At 40.9% G+C, this 23,119-nt stretch overlaps 2 protein-coding genes across 3 annotated transcripts; one reads left to right on the top strand and one right to left on the bottom strand.

Moving 5' to 3' along the window:
- The first annotated feature begins 587 nt into the window (after positions 1-587).
- On the top strand, positions 588-12,624 carry prmt8b (protein arginine methyltransferase 8b). Of its 2 annotated transcripts, none has more exons than XM_042403157.1 (10): positions 588-1,194; positions 1,820-2,044; positions 3,505-3,660; positions 4,525-4,588; positions 5,739-5,881; positions 6,206-6,293; positions 8,381-8,496; positions 10,036-10,186; positions 11,572-11,693; positions 11,804-12,623. In XM_042403157.1, the coding sequence occupies exons 1-10, from the start codon at positions 1,126-1,128 to the stop codon at positions 11,885-11,887; spliced, it is 1,218 nt and encodes a 405-aa protein (XP_042259091.1). In that variant the 5' UTR covers positions 588-1,125; the 3' UTR covers positions 11,888-12,623. The 2 variants fall into 2 exon arrangements, with proteins under 2 accessions (XP_042259091.1, XP_042259092.1); XM_042403158.1 differs by lacking the exon at positions 588-1,194 and adding an exon at positions 1,275-1,465 and having other exon boundaries at positions 11,804-12,624.
- A 128-nt stretch (positions 12,625-12,752) lies between these two features.
- cracr2ab (calcium release activated channel regulator 2Ab) lies at positions 12,753-22,569 on the bottom strand. The gene is made up of 17 exons (XM_042403155.1): positions 21,684-22,569; positions 20,106-20,217; positions 19,156-19,345; positions 18,846-18,992; positions 17,803-17,893; positions 17,599-17,694; positions 16,971-17,158; positions 16,731-16,802; positions 16,564-16,612; positions 16,383-16,465; positions 15,399-16,077; positions 15,141-15,279; positions 14,542-14,623; positions 14,298-14,412; positions 13,766-13,867; positions 13,468-13,544; positions 12,753-13,317 (listed from the first exon to the last, which is right to left on the bottom strand). The coding sequence occupies exons 1-17, from the start codon at positions 21,834-21,836 to the stop codon at positions 13,230-13,232; spliced, it is 2,463 nt and encodes an 820-aa protein (XP_042259089.1). The 5' UTR covers positions 21,837-22,569; the 3' UTR covers positions 12,753-13,229.
- Positions 22,570-23,119: the final 550 nt, after the last annotated feature.

Genomic DNA, 23,119 nt, shown 5'->3' with positions numbered 1-23,119 from the left:
GAAGCGCATTCCAATCAAGTTAAATGGTTAAACTGCACACCTGTGACTACACTACATTTATTATGTTAATGTATCACCTGAAATCGGCGTTAAGCTATAGTCATAGGCTATATATAGCAGTGGTTCCAGAAAGTACATTAGGCCTACCAGATGGAAAAAGTTACACAATGTCATAATCATAGTCTATGCTGTATGTTTCTTTTTTCCAACACACACACAGGCTACAACACTTTTGTTATATAAGCGAGCGGCTGAGAAGCTCAATGAGAGCCCGGGTTTCTGCTTTTGTGGTGTGAAGAGGCATCTGTCATTGTGAAGCAGACATTATTCCTTTTTTTTTTTTTTTGAGTATGATTGTTGTATTTTTAATACGATTAATTTCATGCCAGTTAAGGGACCGGCAGTGCACCCTCACAGTCTGAACCCCTTTTAACTTTCTCTCCGGGAAACCCATCGGGGTTTACGCAAAGCACTCTTATCTACAGCGCATAAGAGGATGCGATTTGTGCGACTTTCGGGTTTTGCGAGTCCCAGGGCTGAGAGATGTCACTGTTTCCAAGCGGTAAAGTAACAGAGAAGAAGCATTTTTTTTCTGATGTGGAGTTGTATTTTTAGAGCGCAGCTGGGTTCCTCTGTTGCTCGTGAATGACACTTTTACATTTTTCCTCGGGTACTCTTACCCGGAGATTTAAAATGAGCGAGCAGGAGGGGGTTCAGCGTCTTGCGCATGGACTAAACTGGGTGCCCGGCTGCTGATGGATACATTGACTCCTACTGGGATCAAACCTGCAACCTTTCAGTCGCAGCATAGGCTTTCTAGCCAATAGACCGCTCCTCCATCCTGAGTCCTCCCACCCAAAACAACCTGTATCACATTTACAGTATGGATTATTGGACGTTTCACATCGCGCACATCCATGTCACAACTTTTCTGGGAGAATGGATTTAATGAAACAGTGACAGGCTTCACATCTTCACACGATTCTTATTATGACTGTTATCTCTCTATATATTCAAGCCATATATTTGGTGGCTTAGTGTGATTTTTGTCACGTTTTTATTATTAAAAGAATTCGGATCCTTCGTACACTTAAAAGAGTTGTAGCCTAAATCTCGCCGGCTCTCATGGGACTGGGGCATTCGTCGCGGTGTTTGCTGCTACGGCGGAAGATGGCGGAGGCGGACAGCGCAGAGGTAGGGACCTTGTGGTGTCCTGCACCCGGCAATAGCGGGACCGGTGTACTCTCAGTCTCCTTATTTTAATGATGACACCACATTTGACTTGAATTTCATGCATATATCTTTGCTTTTGTTATCATCATCGTAACCGCATTTGGAATGAATGTTGCACTGATGGCGTGCAGGCGAACAAAGTGGATTGCCCTGCGTCCTGCAGATGTTATGGATGATCCGAGTAAACTGCTGTAATTGCAATAAGAGTGATGGTGTACTCAGGACATTTACAGTTAGGTTAAATCAGCTTTTGGATGCATGGATGTATTGAACTATGTCCGCTGTCCTTGGTGCTGAAACGGAACCTGCAGCTTTTGCCGGCTTTTCCCTTGAGTGTATATCACCACTGTGTGTAAAGGCGTCTGTGTAAAGACAAAGGCTATTTTAATGAATTTTGACTGCTTATGGTTCAATAACCCAGTCTCTTTCAGCCCCGTAGTAACCTAAAGGCAGGTCCACTCACTCAAAATGTTACTTTCAGTTCTCTAATTGCCAATCCTCACAAACCCATTGCTTTTTGTTCTCATTCTTGTCTGCAATTCTGACACAAGCTCTCCTCCTTCTCTTTCTTTTTCCTCCGTAACAGCGGCAACAGCCTGTCACGTCCCCCTTCTCTCATGCTGCTCAGCCCTCCCCACTGCCTAAACCAGTGCCTACTACCCACCATGTGCCCTGCGTCCCCCACACGCCCCATGTAGCAGCCCTGGCCACCTGTCCTGGTCGAGGCAAAATTGCCAAGTTCATCAGTCCGGAGGAAATGACATCACGGGACTACTACTTTGACTCCTATGCCCACTTTGGCATCCATGAGGTAGGCACGCCAGGTGGACAAACGACAGCTTGGTAAAGTCAGAGTCAAAGAATGGCGCCAGATGCTTCATGGTCTGTCTTACCTGATCCTTCTTAACTTGCCAAAGAGTTTCAACCCTATTAGTCTGGCTGTCTGTCAGCAGGATATGTCAATAAAGCTAATTTAACACAGACAAATTCTCACAGACAGTCAGCCTATCAGATTTTGGTGGTGATCCAGATCTCTTTTTTTGGCATACATTCTGGCATACATTCTGGCATACATACTGCTATACATGAACCTATTGCATACAGACACTTGAATCCAAATCTTTCATTGTATCTGATAAGCAATTAAGTACAAAAGCCAAATTTAAGTTAAAACAAGTGCATGCAGTGATGCAGGCAATGCAAAACTATACGAAAAGCAGCGGTGGCAAAATCCTCAGTCCTCTAGAGTTTTCAAATCCTTTGTCCAAAGATGAGTTTCAGCATGATCATTTTAAACATCCTTCAGAAGTTTGGTAGGAATTCAGACAAGTATAAAGCACATGTAGTAAAAACGTGCTTTAAAGTATAAAAATGTAACCAAATTATTGCCCAAAATCAACTCTAAACCACAGAGGTCAATGGCTATCTATGAACAATCAAACTGATTGGTTGAGAACAACCTCAAGTGTTTTCAGCTGACATGCCACAGAGAGGGAGAAGGTCGCAGGAATTTTCGTTTAAACTTTGAGTGCCTAATGATTAAAGTGCACACCACATATTTCCATTACCAACTGGTACTAAAGACACCATATGCATGTTAATAGGCCATATTCAGCACTTCACAAATGAAAATTACAGTATCTGTGTCTATCTCTTACAATCATCAACAGTGAACCGCCGAATAAAAGTGTAGCACAATGCCCTAGCTAATGACCTTGATGTGTGAAGGAGTGGCGGTGGAAAAGTTTGGGGACATATAAACCTTTTCAAATAGTGTCCATATTTAGCATGTGGGTCAGGTTTTTGTCTGCTTGCAGACAAAGAGAGTGTCCTGATTAGAGAAGTTGCAAAGCAAGAAAGGAGAGGAAAGTGGGATGTGTGAATGAGCCAAGGGAGATGGATATCAGGTGGTCCCCAAAGGCTTTGTGTTGTACTCCTGTCTATTTCAAGAAGCTCTGCCACTGTCAGTCTGTCACTGAGGCTTTTGGCCTAAATTCTGCCTTTTCTATCATGAAAAAATATGTATTCACATACTGAGAAAGATATGCAACTGCCCACTTATAGTCTAATTGCATACACGTTTGTATGTCTATTACGTAACATCATGTGTTTTATGTATTCCTTTGAGAATTTCATATGATTCACACCATTCTTTGAGTAGTATGTGTCAGTTCAGTATAGCATCTATAGTGGTATGCATGAGATTCAAGACTGCAGAAACTGTGATGTAATACAGTTGTGAACTCTCAGTTTTATCTCTAATTTTAACAGGAGATGCTGAAAGACGAGGTGCGGACGCTTACCTACCGGAACGCCATGTATCACAACAAGCATGTGTTCAAAGATAAGATTGTCTTGGATGTTGGCAGTGGCACAGGGATCCTCTCAATGTTCGCCGCCAATGCTGGCGCCAAACACGTGTACGGGGTGAGACAGATAGATGCAGCCTTTGACCACAAACAGATACACCGCAGATTTTTAATCTTCCCATATAATCAACTAAGTCTCAGTCTCTGCTTTTGTTTAAGCCTATATGATAAAGAAAAGCTGCACATCCATTCAGTATCCAAAGGGGAGCTATTACATCTGGCTCTGCTGTCACATTATCTCTCATCCGTGGCCTTTCTTTCTCTGTATCTCACACACACATACGCACACGCACGCACACACACACACACGCACACACACACACACACACACACACACACACACACACACACACACACACACACACACACATACACTCTGCCTTTTTAAAATTCTTCTTAAGGGCTACTCTCTAGTGTTCTGTCCAGAAATTGGTAATCTCTCGGACAATCATACAGAAGCAGTAAGAGACATCTGGCTCCCCTTAGAGCAATGTTTTAAGTCGCAGGTTAGACATTACCGGCATCGCCGGCTCCCGCAGTTATGTATGATTCATATACTGTGTTACACTTATGGATGGGAGAGCAAAATGATGTATTGGTTTTCACGCAGTGCAGGGTATGAGATGTGCAACCAGGGACATTAGTGTTTAGATGGATTAGCAGGATTTGATTAAATCTCTCCTTCAAGTATTACCCCAAAGGTTAACCTGTGTATGTAGAGGGGAAATGATAGCCAACACCTTCACATCAACACTTTTCCACCTAAGGAATATGAAATATTTTATGAATTATGAAAACACTGAAAAGTATCTTTCATGAAAGTATACACCTATAAACAATAGATTTTGTAAAAGACATTCAACAGTTTTCACATTCAGATAACATTTTAATCAAGTCTGTGGTTTTGTCCTTGTGCCTACAGATTGAATGTTCAAGTATATCCGAATATTCAGAGAAGATTATCAAGTCGAATCACCTACACAATGGTAAGCTGAAGTGGCTTTCCATCTCATATTTCTATATGTCTGAATGCAGAGCCGTGGGATGACATTTGGATTAGAAGTAGCGTGAAAAATCAGCATATTTCCATCATTACCGTCACACCCGACAATATTAGTCACGGTTCTGATGGTTAACTGGAAGCTCGCCTCTGATGTCAAAAAATCATAATCTGTACCATCAATCAGAATTCTCCAGCAGTGCTGATTACCATTGTAAAAGGCCACCCTGAACTTCACAGATGGAGGTCTGGCAACAGATGGTGGTTTTCATAACCTGCACGTTTGACGTTCGGCTGGTTTTTATTTCATCTTTTATATTTTCAATGCAGGCATTTAGCTGATGGTTGTCATAAGGCATACAGGAATTACAGCTCAAGGGCCAAAAGATTATTTGTGGTTAAATAAACTGAAGTTTTATTAGCTAAATGCAATTACTGCATGCTTCTGACAGCTGAAAAGGTGTTGAGTTTACAAAGAAAGCTTCTGCACACTATATGCACTGATTTCTCTTTCACAAAGGGGTGAAAAGTGCTAAATGTACAAACACTTCAGTTTTTTAATTAGGTTTCCACCTGTGTAGAAAGTACAATACAAATAATTCTGCAGTAGCTTATAATTACTCTTCAGATAGAAGCAATCACAGATAACAAGACCATACAGAAACTTTTTGAAAATATTACATATTTATTTCTGGTTATATGGCAGCTGAAAATTCCCTTTTTAGACTAAAACTTTTCTGTGATTCCAAAATGTACAGGAGTTTCACCTTACACATGTAAATACCCTTTAATTCTTGCTTAATACTTACCAGCCAAGATAATACAAAACTCTACCATGTTACATCTCATTTACTTTGATAGTACTTAGGATGTGCTTTTCAAAATCTCCTTGTATTTCCATATCACAGGTCAAAGAGTCCTCAATGGAAAACAGAAAACAAGATAAACAGAATGCATGCGTACAACACTGAGGCATGAGATGAGTGCAGTAATTAAGCTGCACTAATTTACAGCACTCCCAAGGCATAAAAACAGTGTCATCTGAGAATAGAGACACTGTTCGATTTGCATTAATGTGATGAAGATGCCTTGAAGTAATTTGTTGCCTGCTGTTTTTGTGGCTCTCCACTCCACAGTCATTACCATCTTCAAGGGCAAGGTGGAGGAGGTGGAGCTGCCTGTGGAGAAGGTGGACATTATCATCTCAGAGTGGATGGGCTACTGCCTCTTCTATGAGTCCATGCTCAACACCGTTATCTTCGCCAGGGACAAGTGGCTGGTATGATGGGAGCGCTGGAGGCTCAGGGAATGTTGGGCTCAGTGTATGTGTGGCCAGGCTGGATGAATAAGGCTTTTGACTCATAAACACACCAGACAGTGATGAAGTAGAGGATTTACTGTACACTTGCGTGCATGAGTCTGGTGCCCAGATGCTTAGGTCATCTGGATTCTAACCTCAGTAGCTGCCTTCAGGCTTTAAACTTGGCACATGTGATCTTATATTACATGCCAGGTGTGTGAACAATAAAGATGATGGATGGCCTATTGTGTGCATGTGTGTGTGCGTGTATGCATTGATACTCGAAGCTTTTCTTGTGTTCAGAAACCTGGAGGCCTGATGTTCCCTGACAGAGCAGCTCTCTACGTTGTAGCCATTGAGGACAGGCAGTACAAGGACTTCAAGATTCATTGTGAGTAATTACAGCACATTTGTTGGCCGATGCTTTCACGTTTTTCCAATGTCATTGCTTTCTTCTGTCTCTGTCTCTCTTTTAGGTGTGCATAATTAATGACCACTGTATGAAGTTAGACATAAAGGTAACATAACTTTACTTCAACCCCACCTATTTAGCATGTATAAGCAGTATATCAACATATAATACATTATTTATAATGCAGTAACATGGAGGCTGGTGTATGGAAGTTAATGATTGACAATATAGTAAACAGTCTTGATTGGAGAAGATAATATTAATACACACTTAAAATGTCCTCATATCTGTTTACAAATATATTATAGTGTGTTATAAACCATTTATTAAATGTTTATACACTGCTAAATAGGGGGTTTAAAGTAAAGTGTTACCGATATGAAATTGCATAAGGCTTACTTTATAAAGTGTTTACAAGCTGTAACTAATAGGCTACATTTATTCAGATATTTTATTAAATCTGCATTTAGGGGCAGCACAACAAGCTGTAAACACATAAAGTATGTTAGCACACAGATACTTTTTTCACATCCAGCAGGTGTGGTGCGAGCAACATTAGCATGAATCTGGAGTTGTGTTTCTGGCCACCTAATGAAGTCCAATATTCATTTGGTTAGGTATTTACTGTTAGCAACTCTAACAGAACTGAAAGAAATATCTGGTTCTTTTGCTGCTAAATGCTCTATTATGTTCACCAGCTAGTTGCTAATTTTAGAAACAGTGAAAGATGCTTAAAAGCTCTGTGGAGCTGAGGGCAACTGCAGAGTTTGGTGCGTACATCACTGAGTGACCCATTTTACATTACACACAGTCATTTGACCCATTGTTAAGATAAAAAAAATATTAATTAAAGCAACTTTAATGCTTTATTCATCAGTAACAAGCCATTAATAAGGTTTGCTAGGTTGTGAAAAATCAGTTTTGTTGGTGTATTACTAGAGATTGTGAGAAATGATAAAAGGTAATTAACCATAAGGTCTGCAGTTATTAATGTTAGTAAGTCATTAATAAAGAGTGATAAAGTCTGTATTTGTAAAAAGCTGTTCTTAAACTGATTTTGGTCCAGATCAGACCTTTTGCAGAAGTGGTTGAAATGTCTAGCTATGCTAGCAGAGCTAGCTAAATGACAAAGCAAGTTAGGATAAGGATATTTAACAGCAAAGGGATTTTTCATAACCTGGCAGCCCAAATTGCTCTTAAAAAAGTCTTATTACTGATATACATGCTGAAAAATGTTTTAAAAAACATTGATAAAGCAGTTAGTTCCAACATGTAAATCACTTGTAAAGCATGCCTCATTAGAAAGTTGTACCAAAAGTATTTCAATCAGGGAGGTGTTTTTATCCTGCAGTACATACTCTACTCTAAAGTCACTCCATGTGTTCAAATAGCAATCACAGAGGGAGTTCTGAGCTTAAACTTGTGATCCAGATCAAGGCACCAATATTAAAAGTGCCATTCAGACTTGCAAGAGACACAGAATCTGGGTCAGTAACTCCTACTGAGTTTCCCCGCGCTGCACAGGTGGCCTTCTCTGTTCTAGTACATCTAGACATGCACAGAAAGGTACATTCTTTCACACAAATCCCCAAAGAACTCAGCCTACCCAAACCCTCACACTCACACTTATTTTTAGTTTCTCCCTGCGTCGGAGGAAATTTTTCACCTTTTCATCATACAGACTTAGTGTTTGGCCCCTTGACAAAGCAAGGTGGAGTGGAGGGACAGAGGGACTGGGGGAGGAAAGGCCTGCTTGGTGTGTTTTCAGCCCAAATTATAGGCTGCCAGACACAGTGGAGGAGGTAGAGTAGGCCGGAGTCTATTTTCAGGAGGGCTTGTCTTTCTCCACATAGTGACAGGATAGACAGAAAGACAGCATCCTGGCAGGGTTAAGCGCTCTGTTTTATTTTCTCCGCTACCATTTTTTTTTGTGCTGACAGCTTGGCAGGAACACAGAGAACAGGGCTTTGCAAGTGTATGAAAATAAAGAAAGTAAAAATCCAGACGTGTCCATGTGTATTTGCATGAGCATAGTAGTTTAGGTGTTTATGTTTGTGTGTGCACAGGGTGGGAAAACGTGTATGGGTTCGACATGAGCTGCATTCGCAACGTGGCCATCAAAGAGCCGCTGGTGGACGTGGTGGATCCCAAGCAGGTGGTGACAAACGCCTGCCTCCTGAAGGTTAGCGTGTACAAATAAAATATGCAAGTAATTTCAGGCTATACCTTGAAAATCCTACGTGATAAAGGCACACAGTCATCTTTTGTGTTCTGTCACCAAGTCCATTAGTTCCCTTAAAAACAGTCAGAGACAGTCATCACTCCCCAAGTCTCTGAACATTCCCTGTCTGCTGAGACTATTTTCTAACACATAATAGAGGTTTCTCAAGAGCTGTAACAGTCTGCGGATCTGTTTCCATGCTTGAAGATACAACAGTGGTGTGTCTTTCATCTCACAAATGAACTGAAGATAAGAGCATTCAGGGAGGTGATAGCTTTTTTTGTTTGTCCCTCTCTTTCATAGTTCTTTCTCTGCTTTATATCATGTTTTTTTCTATTCTAAAAATCCATTCCTCTTACTCACTCTTTCCTTCCTAATCATTCACTTCTTCTTACCCTTCATCTTCTGTTGCACTCTCTGATTTAAACAACGTCAGGCCTCACTAGTCAGAGCGAATAGGGTGGTCTCACTCCATCTCTCCCTCTGCGCAATGGTGAAATGTCACACAAGAGAAGGCGTTGATTCACCAGCGGGAATAAAACGGGCTCTCCATCACGTCACGATAAACACTGGCCCTCCTTTTGTGGTCAAGGAGGTGATTTATGTGAGCGTGGTTACTACTTAGTTAGTAACACTCTGGTCTGAAAATTCATTCTCACTGCCTGTATCTGTTTCACATGCGTGTATTCAAGGCTTATTCACCCCCTTCCCCCGCCGCCAGCCACTTCACCCCATCTTAATTCAAACTGCCACTCATACCTCACACACTAAAATTACAAAGTCGCTCCCGGGGACTTTTTTTTTTCTCTCCTCCTACAATTTGCTGTATATGATACTTGCCTGGTATCATTGGAAAGGACAGAGGTGCTAAATCACAATCTGTCATGCTGACGCCACATTTTGTAGCGGGCAATAGGCTGGGCAAGATGAACAGGTTGCAGTGTAAAAAGCCTCCTTGTCGTCTTAACATCATCTACATGCAAAGCAGAGACGCCCCTGCTCCACTCTTATTTCGGAGCCCTTGCGATAGCTGGCTTGTAACAAAATTTGATATTTAGATTATGTGACCATATTCATAAGGCAGCACTCGATATAGACACGAGCAAACACGCAGATGCTGTGTTCACTCACTCACACACGCACACATATACAACCTCCCTCCCTCCCTTGTAGAATCGAGGGAGGACACCCACACAGCATGTGTACTGTGAGCAGGCTGCGTTAGCCAGCCGTGATTCAACCTGTGGGCTTTCACACACATACACTCACACATGCACGATGATCATGGTGAATAATCAAGGAGGATTGGCATACACATGTACTGTATGTAGGTGCAAGATGGCGAGTGGGGGCGACAACTTGTGTGTGTTTGTGTTCATGTGATGTTGTGTGTTGTGTTGTTTCACCGCATAGCTATTCAGACATGACAGGGCAAATGAAAGAACTGAAAAGACTTCAGATCTCTTGAAAGCAGTCCTCATGTTTTCTCTTTTTTTCCAGGAAGTGGACATTTACACTGTAAAGCCAGAGGATCTCTCCTTCACCTCAGCCTTCTGTCTTCAGATTCAGCGCAACGATTACGTTCACGCCCTGGTCACCTATTTCAACATCGAGTTCACCAAGTGTCACAAGAAGACTGGGTTCTCCACCGGTGAGGCGAGACCTGAGTCACTCCCTTCTTAATATACATGCATACGCTTTTCTATGCCAACATTAAACTGCTATTTCACCCAAATTACAAAACAAACATATTTCTGACTTACCTCTAATAAAATCTAACCACCCAGTTAGTTTTATTCACATTCTGAGATATCTGTCTCTGAGATTTACTTTTAAATTATTTTTTAAAAAAATGAACAGCAACATTTTATTAGAAAATCTTTTTTTTAGTCAGTAACAACAAAAGAAAACAATAGCACTGTTGCCAGGCTCCATGACATCTGTATCACAAACTTAATAAATTCTGGACAGAAGGTCTTTATGGAGCTCTACATCATTTGCAAATGATTATCTATGAACAGTAAGGCCTACAACAAAAGGAAATGCATGAATGAAAGGTGAGAGGGGCAGATATTTTCTTTTCAGAGACATTGTCCCCATTTCTCTTGATAATCCACAGAACTTTTTGTAATCAGTTTTCATTGAAACTACTGTCTTTTGAACAGCTGACACTTTGAAAACTGTTGTCAGTGTGTTCAATAGGTGAGTAATCCTGAAGTCATATATATATCTCAAAACCTGGGCAAATAAAACCAAAATGTCTCAATGTCTAGATGCCCATAAAAGTAAGTGAGAAAATATGTTTCTTCATTATTTGTGTGAACTGGCCCTGTAATGTAAGCAGAAGATGTCAGAAAACTACAAGAATTTAGAGAGGTTATATAAAAAGTACATAAAGAGGGTGACTGGTCCTCCCTGCAGTCAAATATCTAGTAAGATTTCCAAATTTCCCCTGAAATCTTTAACCAAGCATGTGTGATGGTTCATCAGTGTCCACTACTGCACTTCAGCATCTTAGCTCTTGGCTACACTCTGCTGGTGTTACATGAGCCGACCCCGGTGTTCACACTGATGGAATCACCGAGCGCTTCTGGTTACGTGGCTGTGAGGATACCTATTGTAGAAAGAGTAAGCTAAGCTGTTATGTAAGCTTATTTTAATACATTCATACAGCCAGTGCTTACATAATTTTGTGTAGAGGAGGTTCTATGTTTGGCTGAGTCTGTTGGGCCTGAGGGTGAGCATCACTGAAGGAGTTCTCATCTATCAGCCTCTGTATTTCTCCCACTGGTTGAATGAATTTCAGTTGCTTTGCTGTTAAAATATCTTCCATGTTAGCACACCCAAGTGTCCATCAGAACCGCTTTGTAAATGCAGTAATTTCTCATGCTCTCTTCAACTCCTCTTTCCTGTTTTTTTTTTCTGCTTTTCCCCATTTCCTCTTAAAACTTCACCTTCACTATTGTCCTGCTTCCATCTTGCTTCCACACATATATTCTCCCTTCTCCCTGCCACTCCTCCTGTCTTCCCCCTCAGCTCCGGATTCTCCCAGCACACACTGGAAGCAGACAGTATTTTACTTAGAGGACTACTTAACTGTCAAGAAGGGAGAGGAGATCTTTGGCAGTATTACTGTCAGGCCCAATGAGAAGAATGTGGTAAGATACACCTTTTGAGAGCATTTGTTGTTGTGTGTGAAGGTTTTGTTTGACTCAGTACTTTCATACAAATTGAAAAATTTCTGCCATATTGGTTTCATCTTTTGTAGCGTGACCTGGAGTTCACCCTTGAGCTTGACTTTAAGGGACAACTATGTGAGGCTGCCATCTCCCACGACTATAAAATGCGTTAGGAGCAACAAGGCCATGGTTTGAACCCCTCAGCCCCTCTGGACACACCTGGAGAGGGGGGGGGAGGCACGGGCTCTCCAACAAGAATTCCCGTTGGCCAGCGAGGGCGACCAGACGCATCTGATTGGATGCCATCAAGCCAGCACCTAAGTGATGTCATCAGAATAGGCAAGTATCTATCAGCAATAGTGCCATCACCTGTACCAACTTGATTGACTCGGGCACGTCGTTGAATGTAAGATCCTAAATGAACTTGATTTTTTTTTCTTTCTCACTAGTTCCTGGAAATTATTTTCAGTATAAAATGAGAAGCATTTGTGAGTATTTATATTGTTAGTGCAGCTAATTGAAAAGTATTGATCTGCGTGATGTTGAGATGGTTACAGCACAGTCATGAGCAGTTTTTTCTTTAGTCATTAAGATTTATTATGTACTGTATGATTGTATAGAGAGTACAGTAATTAATCGTGTTTTATTTTATTATTTGCATGCATGTTTTTGCTTCATTGGTTCCAGAAAGGTGTGAAATGTAACTTTTATTTATTTGTTTTCTTGAGGGTAATTCAGAACAACTGTACTTTGGTGCCAGAATAAAAACAGAACAATGCCTCAGAACAGGAACTAACACAGATGCAATATGTCATGTACCACTTTGTTTTGGAAAAAAGATGAACAAAGAATATGGAAAAAAAGAACGATGAATATAATGACGAATAAAATGACAAAGACTTCCAAAGCAAAGATTTTAGTCAATTTTCTTCACATAAGTTTCATTTAAAACATTTCCAATAATTTATTTCAGCTTTAGCAAAATCATAAAATACGACTACATTAACATACTGTATACTACACCAGACAAGGAAAGCTATATTCATCATTTTTCCTCTGGGTAAAGGTTTTATTGATACTAATTATAATACAGAATATGTCTTTAGTTTAAATCGTATAGACAGTACTACTGTGATTTGCCAACACAGCATTATTTACAGGAAATGGTGCAGCATCGTAATTTTACTTTAGACAAGCTCTTCCTGTGAGACTCATCGTCTATGCTTTACAGAAGTTTTCTTGTTCACTTGGGAGACACAATATTTCATGTTGACTTGGACGTTTTCTGCATTTCTGAGCTAAAATGAAGACTGCCTGTTAAAAGGCACAATTTCATTTTATGACAACATCCCTATACCATCAAACAAATGAAAAAAGTCCAAAAATGATTTCATTGTTGTCTTCAAACTCTGCAAGGCCAATGTCCAAAAGTGATCCAGCACTTGCTAAACTGAGTATATGAGTAGATATCCTAGATGTCCAAAGTTCTGGTTTGTTTTGTCCATCAGAGTGTCTTCACTTGCAGCAGGCTTTCTTCTTTATGGGCTGAGCACTGAGGTTGACTGTTGTGTCTCTCACCGTGTCCTCCTGCTCCATTAACACTCTGAGAAAAGACAGAAAGAGAAAAATGAGCTAAACATTATTACAAATCGATTCCCCTAATAACATTTTTAATTGGTCATCTACTCTCTAGATATGGTTTGTTCCTAGCAGCCATTATTATTTTATAGACTGATTTTACTCATTATCTTACCTGGCCAAGTGTGTCAGAGACTCTGTCAAATTCTTGCCTGTGTAGGCACTGACCTCAAAGAACATCACTTTGTTCTCCTGCACAGGATACATACAGAAAGTCAAGTCAGACACACTGATGGACAGGAGCAGAAATGTCAGCAATTGCATCTTAAATAATTTCAGTAGCATTACAGTCATTTTTTAATAGAACAGACAAGGAACTGCTTGTTATGATTTTGGGTGAAAGCACAAAGGAATAAAAATGCATAAAAAACATCATATAGTTAAATTATCAATGAGCTCTGAATTAAACTTACATAAGCCAGTTGCTCAGCTTCTTTGAACGTCACCTGCCTGTCTTCATCCATGTCCATTTTGTTGCCCAGCAGGAGGATGGGGATCCCTTCTCCTGCAGCTTCCTTAAAAAGATAAAGGAAAGATTAATATTCTTAAAAAGGTACTTCGGTGATCTAGTTTTGAATTTCAATCATGTCCAGATGTGCAAGATTAAAAAATTGACAAAATCAAAGCAGCAGAGACATCCTGAATTTGTCTGCAGTATGGCTCACGCTCAAAAACACTGAATCCCATAATGCAACTCAACAGCATGACTTTAGTTTTGAGTAAGAATTTAAATCTATGGTTGATCTATGGATAATGTTCAGTGTCAATAAAAAAAGAACTATTTTAAGATTACAAATGAAAGACATACAGCTGTAAATATTGAAAAGTATAATATGAAATAAAAACAAGGAGTCACTGATTTATTAATAAACAACTACTGCATAACCCCCCTACTCTACTCCACTAAAGCAGCTGCAGAAAACTTCCTTGGGTCAAAGGTCAGACCTGGACGTTGGTGAGCCAGGGTTGTACGGCCTTGAAGCTCTCCTCAACTGTGACATCATACATCACCACCACACCGTCTGCCTTACGAAAGAACTGCTTGGTTATGCTGCGGTACCTGTGTCAATAACATAACATCATTTATAAACTGTATGAATTTCATTATTACACATTATGAATTATTTTAATCATTTTGACTTTCAGGGTATTTTCTTAATGAAATTGCAAATTCAAGTGATACACTCACCTCTCTTGACCTGCTGTGTCCCAAAGCTGCATGGCTACCTGTATATTGTCCAGCGTTAGTGTCTTCACACTGTAGTCAATTCCTGATCAAGACACAACAATCAATATATTATACCCAGGATAAATTAGTAATTTCCTATTAGGGGATTTTTGTTTAGTTCATTGTATGAATGATACAATTTGTGGTTAAATTCTCATATCTAATTTAAATTTGATATATTTTTGACAGAGGACCAATGACATAAAACGGACACTAGGGGGTCTAGTGAGGCGTGATATTAAATGTGCCTCATTTCAGAAGGGAAGGGGGGGGGAACAAAGTGGAGATAACAAGGCTCGAGTGAGGATTGGGAAAGATGAAAGCAAGGAGAAAGAATTCATCAGAAGTGACATAATCTGCAGTACAATGTGTGCCAGGCTGTGTGACTTCACAAGCCCTTTCATGTGATGCTAAGTAACCCCCCCCTTCGATCTTCAGTGTTAGCATCCAAAAAACACACTCACACACGCACACATGCCACTCAAATTTGTTCAAAACACCTCCTGAAACTTTACCGCTTGAAACACAACATGGTATTATTACAATGTCTTTCTTCTCACCCACAGTAGCAGTGGTTGAAGGGTGGAAACGGCCCTCACAGAAGGAGCGTAGCAGGGATGTCTTGCCTACGCTTGAGTTGCCAACCAGGACCACCTTAAACAGACGGTCTGGGGCAAGCAGTGCTGCTTCTTTTGCCTTCTGATAAAAGATAAAACACATGCAAAGGCAGAGAGATTGTTCGGATCGCATTCAATAAATTAAAGACCTAAATTCAAACATATGTGTGTGATTTTAAAGCACCAAAGCCGTGTATGTACTTGCTGAGTCTCCTTCCCGACTGGTTGACCTCTTGGAGACGTGGGCGTCTTCTTTGCTTGGGAAAAGCGGGATTTCCTTGCCCGAAGAGTTTCTGCCAGCACAGGGATGTGACTGGAGGGTGGGGTGGCAGAGAGGTCTACTGCCATGACAACACCAGATTCAGTGTCACTCTGCGCTTCATCTTCCTCCTCTTCGTCTTCCTCCTCACTGAGCTGGTGCAGTAACAGTTGGGGGCCCCCTTGGAGCAGGTGGGGCAGGTGGTCCTCTTCGATTGAGATGACTCGACGGAGGGGCCACCCATCTGGAGGGGCATCCAAGACCTCCTCCTCTACCCGAACCTTCCTTTCCATCTCCAATTTCTTTACTCTTTCTCTGTCTTTCCCCACCACCCTCTTAACATTGACCATCTTACCAGGTGCCTTTTTAACCTTTGCTTTCACATCCTGAGCTTTAGATGGAGCGGGGTTGGCGTAGCCGTTGGCTAAGCCAGAGTTCTTCTTTGCCACAGGGTGCTGTTGACATGCAGGGGCGCTAGGGGTGGTGGTGGTGATAGTGGTGGGGGCAGCAGTGGTGGAGTCATCCTCACTGCAGGAGGAGGAAGCAACAAACACGATTTGAAGGTGCTCTATAGGCAAGGCCTCCAGAGACTGGTAGGACCCGTCCACCAGCAGTGGGGCTCTTTGGAAAACAGAGGAGAAACAGAGGATATGCTGGATCAATTCACTTGACTCAGATGAAAATCTGGAGGCCAAAGCACTCAAATGTCTTGAGACAAAACTGATTGGTGGTGTGCCATCTGAATTTAGTCATATCTAAAATAAAATGTTAATTTAATTGATTACTGTAAGTGTATAAAATCAAATATCCTCTGTTTCTCCTCTTTTAATACATGATTTTTCGCACAGGAAAGACAAAAAAAACACAGGAAAGAATCTGACAGGGTGATATGTGTTAAAAGAGATTTGGGATGATAAAGTAATCACCTTTTTGCCGGCTGGTTGGTGTCATCAAATAAGTTGGCGAGGCCAGCTCGTTGCTTCTGCTTCTTTCTGAGTGAGGTTCGAGGCTTATTTAAACAAAGGGGATGTGTTACACAGTTTTATCACGTCAGGTAATGCCATGATAGTAGCTGCTGCAATGGAATTAGATAAAATATATACTTACCACACCGCAGCATATGTCTCGCTCATCCTTTAAATGTTTGTTCATCTCTCTGGAAAGATTGAAAAGAGAAATAACTGATAAATATGCTGTGGAGAAAATGCATGGAAAAGCATAAGAAGCACATGGGCCTTTGCTAATCTTTTACCTACGTAAAGGTACCTACGTACTTGAGGAGGTCAAGTTGTTTCATGAGACTTTGCTTCTCTCTCTGCAGTCCTTCAGTTACTCTGTACATTTCCCTGAAACAAGAGAGAGTGCATATTTAAGCCTATCCAAGTTGAAGTGAGTATGTGTGCTTTTAGTCTTGCAAATCCTTTGTATGTTTAAGGTTAGACTAAGTAAGAGTATAGGCAAGGAAAAATTGTAGGCAATATAAAATGAATGGGTGAGTGAGTGTGTATACCCACATCTCTTTTTCCTGGTGCAGTCGGGCAGCCTGCTCTTGCAGCATGGCCAGCTGGTCCTGGGCCAGTGCAAGCTCCTGGCTGGTGCTCTCCAGCGCTCGGCACAGCTCGTCGTTGGTCATCTTTAGCTTAACGTTCTCCACGTGGCTCTCCTGTTTCTCACTGTTCAGCTCATGGCACTGGAGCTCTAACTAGAGGAGGAAAATATTCACGGGAATGAAAATGCACTAATGCTCGGTGAGCGTACTTAACATACATCTGCAGTGGAAAAGGAACCGTATGACTGCTGTTTAAATCCCCTCCCCACAATACTTGTTCAGGGTTCAAGGATTAATACCAGCAAACCACTTTCCCGTGGTAGCACACATTCTGACTTTATGGAAATGATGTGGGCTTCTCTTTTTTTTTTTTTGGTAATGATTCTAACTTTTTATTTCTAATTTTTCAGCAGTTTGAACCAAATTTTGTGTCATTTCTTACCTCATTATACACAATGAATATGCATGAGTTGTATCAGGCCATTTTTTAATTAAAAGTAGCTGCAATAAGTTCAAAGGGATGTTTAATATCTAAATGTATGAATAAATGTTGTTGGAATGACTTATGAGACATGTTTTACATATCCACTCACCCTTTTCTGCTTCTGGAAAAGATGTTCCAGCTCTTTCTCCTTTGAAATCAGTTGGTGCTCCAGGTCCTGGCTGCGCAATTGAAGACGCTCAGAGTCCTTCAAGGCCAGAAGAAGAAAAAGTTAAAGGTCACACGGTTAAGGAGTAGCACCTGAAAGAACTGAAGAAGAATTCACAACATTTATAGCCAGAGCTCAGACTTGTACCTTTAGTAGCAGCCTGTCTTTCTCATTTTTGATCTGCGCCTCCATCTCTTCATATAAGTAACGAATCTCACTGTCATGTGTTGCAGCCTTCCTGCAATGAAGAATACCAGTGATTAGGAATATTAAACGTCCTGGGGGAGTGATGGGGCATAATATCATACTATCTAGGAACAGAGAGGCATTGTTGTCTAGGTTGAGCTTAAGATTGTATTACTCTCTCTGTTTATCTGTAATTACATGTAAATACTTGAACGCAAACACACCCTGAGCTTCATTTTCAAAAGAATACTGAGTGGTATTTACATTCCCTCTGACAACTGTTAAGACCCAAACAGCCAATTAGTAAAGTCTAGAGGAATAACAGGCATAGTACCATGCAGTGCCATGGGAAAACTACCATACGAATGTTTTACCAACACATTGACACACAACATCCTGTACACACACACACACCTGGATTTTGGCATATCTTCAAACGTGTCGCTCTACATATCATGGGAGTACAGATATTAAATATTCTAACCAAGATTTATTACCCCTCTGACTGCTTTTCATCTCCCCTCAGGCATAGCATTAATGGGTTTACACACCAGCAGAAGGTGGTCAGACTGCAGAGTGTGACTCCAGATTAGTGGTCATTTGACATGGATAAAGGGGTTGTTCTATAAAGAATTACAGGTAAATCCACGCAAACACTCTCAGGCTGCAGGCCCTGCATAGGGCAGTAATATAAACACAAACCCACCGTTATGTCACCCATTCTTAAGGTGGCTAATGACAGAGAAGTGCTTTACGTGGTACATAGCATATAAAGTGTTTAAGTGTGGGAACCAATTATAGCCTTTTTAACCCGACACTTACTGTTTTTGCTGTAAAGCACATTTATTTAATCCCTGAATGCACTTCCTGTATTTGTTTCGCCTTCCTTCCTTCCTTATGCTCATTTCTTCCATCATTATTCACTCTCTGCCTCCCTTTTTTCCTCAGTTATTTCTTTTCACAACTTGTCTTTCTCATATAGTGTCATAAGTGTGTCATCCCACCTCTGGAGGGCGCTCTCCATCTCCTTCTTCTCCTGGTGAGCCTCTTTGATCTGGTGTGTGACCCTGGCCAGAAACTCCTCAAAGTTGGTCAGAAGGTGAGGCTCATCTCGCCTCAGCTTGGCCCACAGACTGCGCACCTCGCCTGGACTGGAGAAAGGGAAAATGACGAAGACATAAAGAGGGATATGAGTCAAATGAACCCACACCTGAGGCTTTCTCTGGTCAAGTATGGATCATGCTGGATCAGTTGTGCAGCAAGTAGGGCCTGTTTCCGTGAATGTGCGTAAGGGTTTGCAATTATCCCACTCACTCCTCAAATACATTGCTGGCCCCCAGGCTTTCCAGCAGCATACAGAAGTGCCTCTCCTCCTCGTCCTCTACTGCTGACAGCTTGGCTTCCCATTGGCTCTGGTAGAGAGCTTCCTTGGCCCTAATGCCAGCACTGGGGGCCGGGTTTTGGTCGTCAGTCACTGAGATTCTCCGGCCGTGAAGGAATAGACCTGAGAAACACCCACATGGGTCATTGTTTCATGATCATCTGGAGATTATTTTAACTTGTAATTTTCCAAAACATATCATGCCATCATATTTCCTGTTTTTTCAGGCTTGAACTGTGAAGAAAAAAGGTGCTAAAATAATGCAGGAGAGAGACATTCACACTAAGGATGAAAATCTAAATATAACAGCTGAACAAGATTGTCTTTGTTGTGTCAGCTGACTTCAGGAAATACATCATTTTAAAGCGACTATATAACTTTTGAGAGAAGTAATAATAAGCAATAAAACACACCATTACTTGACTCAGTACACTCGGGGGTTTTTGTGCTACAGCCTTCTTTGGTCTGGTATGACTAGCAGCTTTTGTTGGATAATGGTATCTAACTTTGGCAAACTTTAGATGCTGTGTAACTGACCTTTCTGAGTCATTTCTTTGACTTTATGACTCTTCTGTATTTGTGTTACTATTACGCTACATTTTATCATCCATCATTAGCTGATACTTTTTAACTTGTGGCCATAGTGGCCTCTGTTGAGCCAAAGTTACACAGTGTTTAAAACATAAAACGAATGGCATAACGTATATTATTTTGCATGGCAAGGACTATCTGAAATTAAAGTGCACCCTTACTTCGTGTTAGGGTTCTTCTTACAATCAACTATATCATTTGTTCAGGTTTGATAGAATGAATGCTGGTTCAACTTTTGATCAAAGTTAGCTGTATGATGCAAGTTAAAAGCCTCTGACAGCGGGTAACCTACTGAATCCGGAGGAGAATGCCTCCAGTGTGAGGTAACCAGTGTGGTGTGTATCCAGAGAGTCAAACACATCCTCCAGCTCCTCTGCAGACAGAGGCAGCTCTCTGTGGAGCCTCTGCCAGGAAAAAAAAAAACATAAACAGAGAGAACTTTTAAATTCTGTTGTACAGAGACGAAGGGCAGACAAAACATGATACAGTTGGCTGCAGACGTGGTTGGCAATGTCTTTTACAACACTATAACTTGTTTCTAAAAAAAAGAATGTCATAAAAAAATGCTGAGCCTTAAATCTGCCGTATCTGAGCCTGCGCTGTTATAACTCATGCACACCTCGCGCAAAATAAACACAGGCACTAAGGGAGTGTTATGTTTTCTTGGAAACGACACAAACAACAGCAGCAAACAGGAATGATGCTCAAAAGAGCCTCGTCCTAATTAACTGACAAACACAACTCGGACTCTGTTAACGCTTTGAAGAGGGTTGTTTGTATTGTTCCTATTCGTGTTTTTTGCATTTCAGCCAGTGCAATGATGAGTGAGCTGCACCTATACTCATAAACATTTCCATCAATGGTGCTGCTTCACCGGCTATTCGAGTGTGTTGAGTGGGAGAAGTGTTTTTCTTTAACATTGGTGATATAACACTAGAAAAAAAAAAATCTCAGAAGTGAGCAAAAACGGCAAGCATGACACTATGTGTTTCCTTCTTGCCATTCACCGTTGTTACAGCACCACAGGACACTAAATTATGCATTGTTATTATTATGCAAATGATGTAAAAGTGTGTCATCTTGACCCTTTATTCCTCTTAGTGGAGGCTTAATGCATCTGCAGAGCAACCGTGAATTTTAACAAAGAAGGAGACATTGAAGAATGAGCGCATCTAAGACAAACAAAGCTCTCTGAAAGGTTTTCATGCTTTAAAGGAAATATAAAGTCATTCAGAGCTGCAACAATTCGTTGATAATAGATTAGAATATAGATTAGTTGATTAGTTGATACGACAGGAAATTCAGTAGCTGTAAAATGTTGATTATCAAAGTTATCTTTCAACAAAACATGCAAAAACTTGCCGGTTCCAGCCACTCAAATGTGAAGAATTTCTACTTTTCATGGTCTTATTTGATAGTAATGAAAAAGAAAAACTAGGACAGCACTCCAAATTGACTTTTTAAATCGTTGCAGAATTAAAAAGTCAATTTGGAGTGCTGTCCTAGTTTTATTTTTTCATTATTAACTACTTTAAGGATCCAGCACCCAGCTTTCATGGTATCATTGTGAGTTGAGTGAGTTGCATCTTATTATTTATTATTTCTCATATGATAGTAAACAGAATATCTTGTGATGGGAGTTTTTCACTATTTTCTGACATTTTACAGACCAAACTTTGAATTGATTAACTGGCAAAATATTCAGCAGCTTGCAGCTCCACAATCATGCCATCAATATATTAATCCTGCTAAACGTGGCAGCTTTGACTTCCAGTTGCTTGCAGACTTGCTTTCAACCCTTGACACTCCATCCCCTCTCACACTTAAACACACTTAAACACCACACACACACACAGTCTCCTTCTCTAACCCTCATATCAGTGCGGGTGATGAAGCCTTTTCCCTCTACATCGCATGTCTGGAAGAACTCCCTTGTCTTGTCCAGCAGTGCGATGTGACCCCAGTCTGAGCCCCTCTGCCCTGGGTTCAGTCCAAAGCCATTCACCCTGCCCTCCTCCTCCATGTCTGGAACTCTTTCAAGGGCACTTCAGCAGCGCAGTGTGCCAGTAGCATGTACTTCAATGGCAGTGTGGCGCGGAATCAGACATGAGGCCTCCTCACTGGCCCTGTATCCATTGCTCTGTGGCCCTCGCAGTCACCATGACGACAGAGACAGGAAGTAGCATCAGACGGTGAGATCACTGATAACTTATAAACATTCTCAAAACTGGCTGTAGGCTCCTAAGAGACAGAGAGAAATAGCAAATAACAAATACAGTGATCAACCTTAATACTCTTTACAAAGGCTTTGGGGAGGTTTTTGAGAAAGCTAAAGGAAAAATGTCTGGTTACACAAGTCATCAGAACATTAATGCAACAGTGTAGCACTTGTTGCGGCTATACAGTACTTCCCTTTTCTAATAAGCCAGGAACAAGCACCTCACAAAGGTATGTAAACACAGTGTAAAGGATTATCTTAATACCCAGCCATACAGAACACATGACAGCGTAATGCCTGCAAGACTGCAGGAGCCATTTCCAGGAGGCAGAGTCATAGATGAATTCAAGACTATAATGTATCATACTGCTACTCTCACAGCGCAAAGGGTTTCATGTTTGCATTATGACTTAAACAAGGTTTTGAAGTGCTGTTTGGTTTGGTCCGTTGAGAGCTGGAACGCAGATTATCTTGTCAGAGATTCTAGATATGCAGCAAATGTCAAATACAATATGAGAAGCAGATTTTGAAGACAACTAAGCCCTTGTGATAAAAATTTGTTCCATTAGTTAGCAAGACAGTGTTTCAGCTTTGTAGCAAACCAAACTAAATGTTTAAAAACTGAAAATTTGACGTTAAGTACATTAAACTCCTCTTAATGTCCTCAAATATTCCCATCAAGTATTTTACCCTCTGCAGTATGTATTAAATATCAAGTATGAAAGATAAGAAAAGCTTTGGGCCTTTCTTTACCAGAAATACAAAACTTTCTGCTCCCACCATCACCAGATATTTTAACATTCTTTGCAGTGAAGTACAATTTAATCCCTTAAATAAACAGGAAACAGAGTAAAGCTCTTACCTTTTTTTTTTTTACAAATGGTACCCACAAGAAACTGAAACCTTTTTCCGCTCTTAGTATCAAGTCTTAGTATCAACAGAGCAGTGATCGCGCTCTGTGTTTAGGAAGTCTTGCCTCACAGATGAATGCTAGAGAAGTCATTCTGAAACCATGTGATGTCATGAGGAAGAGGCCTGAGGCGGTTCAGCCTGCGTCCACACGCCGCTCCCACAGTGATAGAGAGAGA

This window comes from Thunnus maccoyii, chromosome 23 (genome assembly GCF_910596095.1).
Source record: "Thunnus maccoyii chromosome 23, fThuMac1.1, whole genome shotgun sequence".
Classification (NCBI taxonomy): Eukaryota; Metazoa; Chordata; class Actinopteri; order Scombriformes; family Scombridae; genus Thunnus; species Thunnus maccoyii.
The sequence above is the reverse complement of the archived record's forward strand: the minus strand, read 5'-3'. Positions and strand labels throughout refer to the sequence as shown.

What these genes read in the sequence shown, in the direction of transcription:
- prmt8b (XM_042403158.1), top strand. Translation starts at nt 1,397, where the DNA reads ATGTTATGGATGATCCGAGTAAACTGCTGTAATTGCAATAAGAGTGAT. An exon ending in CCCACTTTGGCATCCATGAG is followed by an intron (nt 2,045 to 3,504) that starts GTAGGCACGCCA and finishes TAATTTTAACAG; the next exon opens with GAGATGCTGAAAGACGAGGT. An exon ending in TCGCCAGGGACAAGTGGCTG is followed by an intron (nt 5,882 to 6,205) that starts GTATGATGGGAG and finishes TCTTGTGTTCAG; the next exon opens with AAACCTGGAGGCCTGATGTT.
- cracr2ab (XM_042403155.1), bottom strand. Translation starts at nt 21,836, where the DNA reads ATGGAGGAGGAGGGCAGGGTGAATGGCTTTGGACTGAACCCAGGGCAG. An exon ending in CCTGGCTCACCAACGTCCAG is followed by an intron (nt 13,868 to 14,297) that starts GTCTGACCTTTG and finishes TATCTTTTTAAG; the next exon opens with GAAGCTGCAGGAGAAGGGAT. An exon ending in TCTCTGACACACTTGGCCAG is followed by an intron (nt 13,318 to 13,467) that starts GTAAGATAATGA and finishes GTCTTTTCTCAG; the next exon opens with AGTGTTAATGGAGCAGGAGG.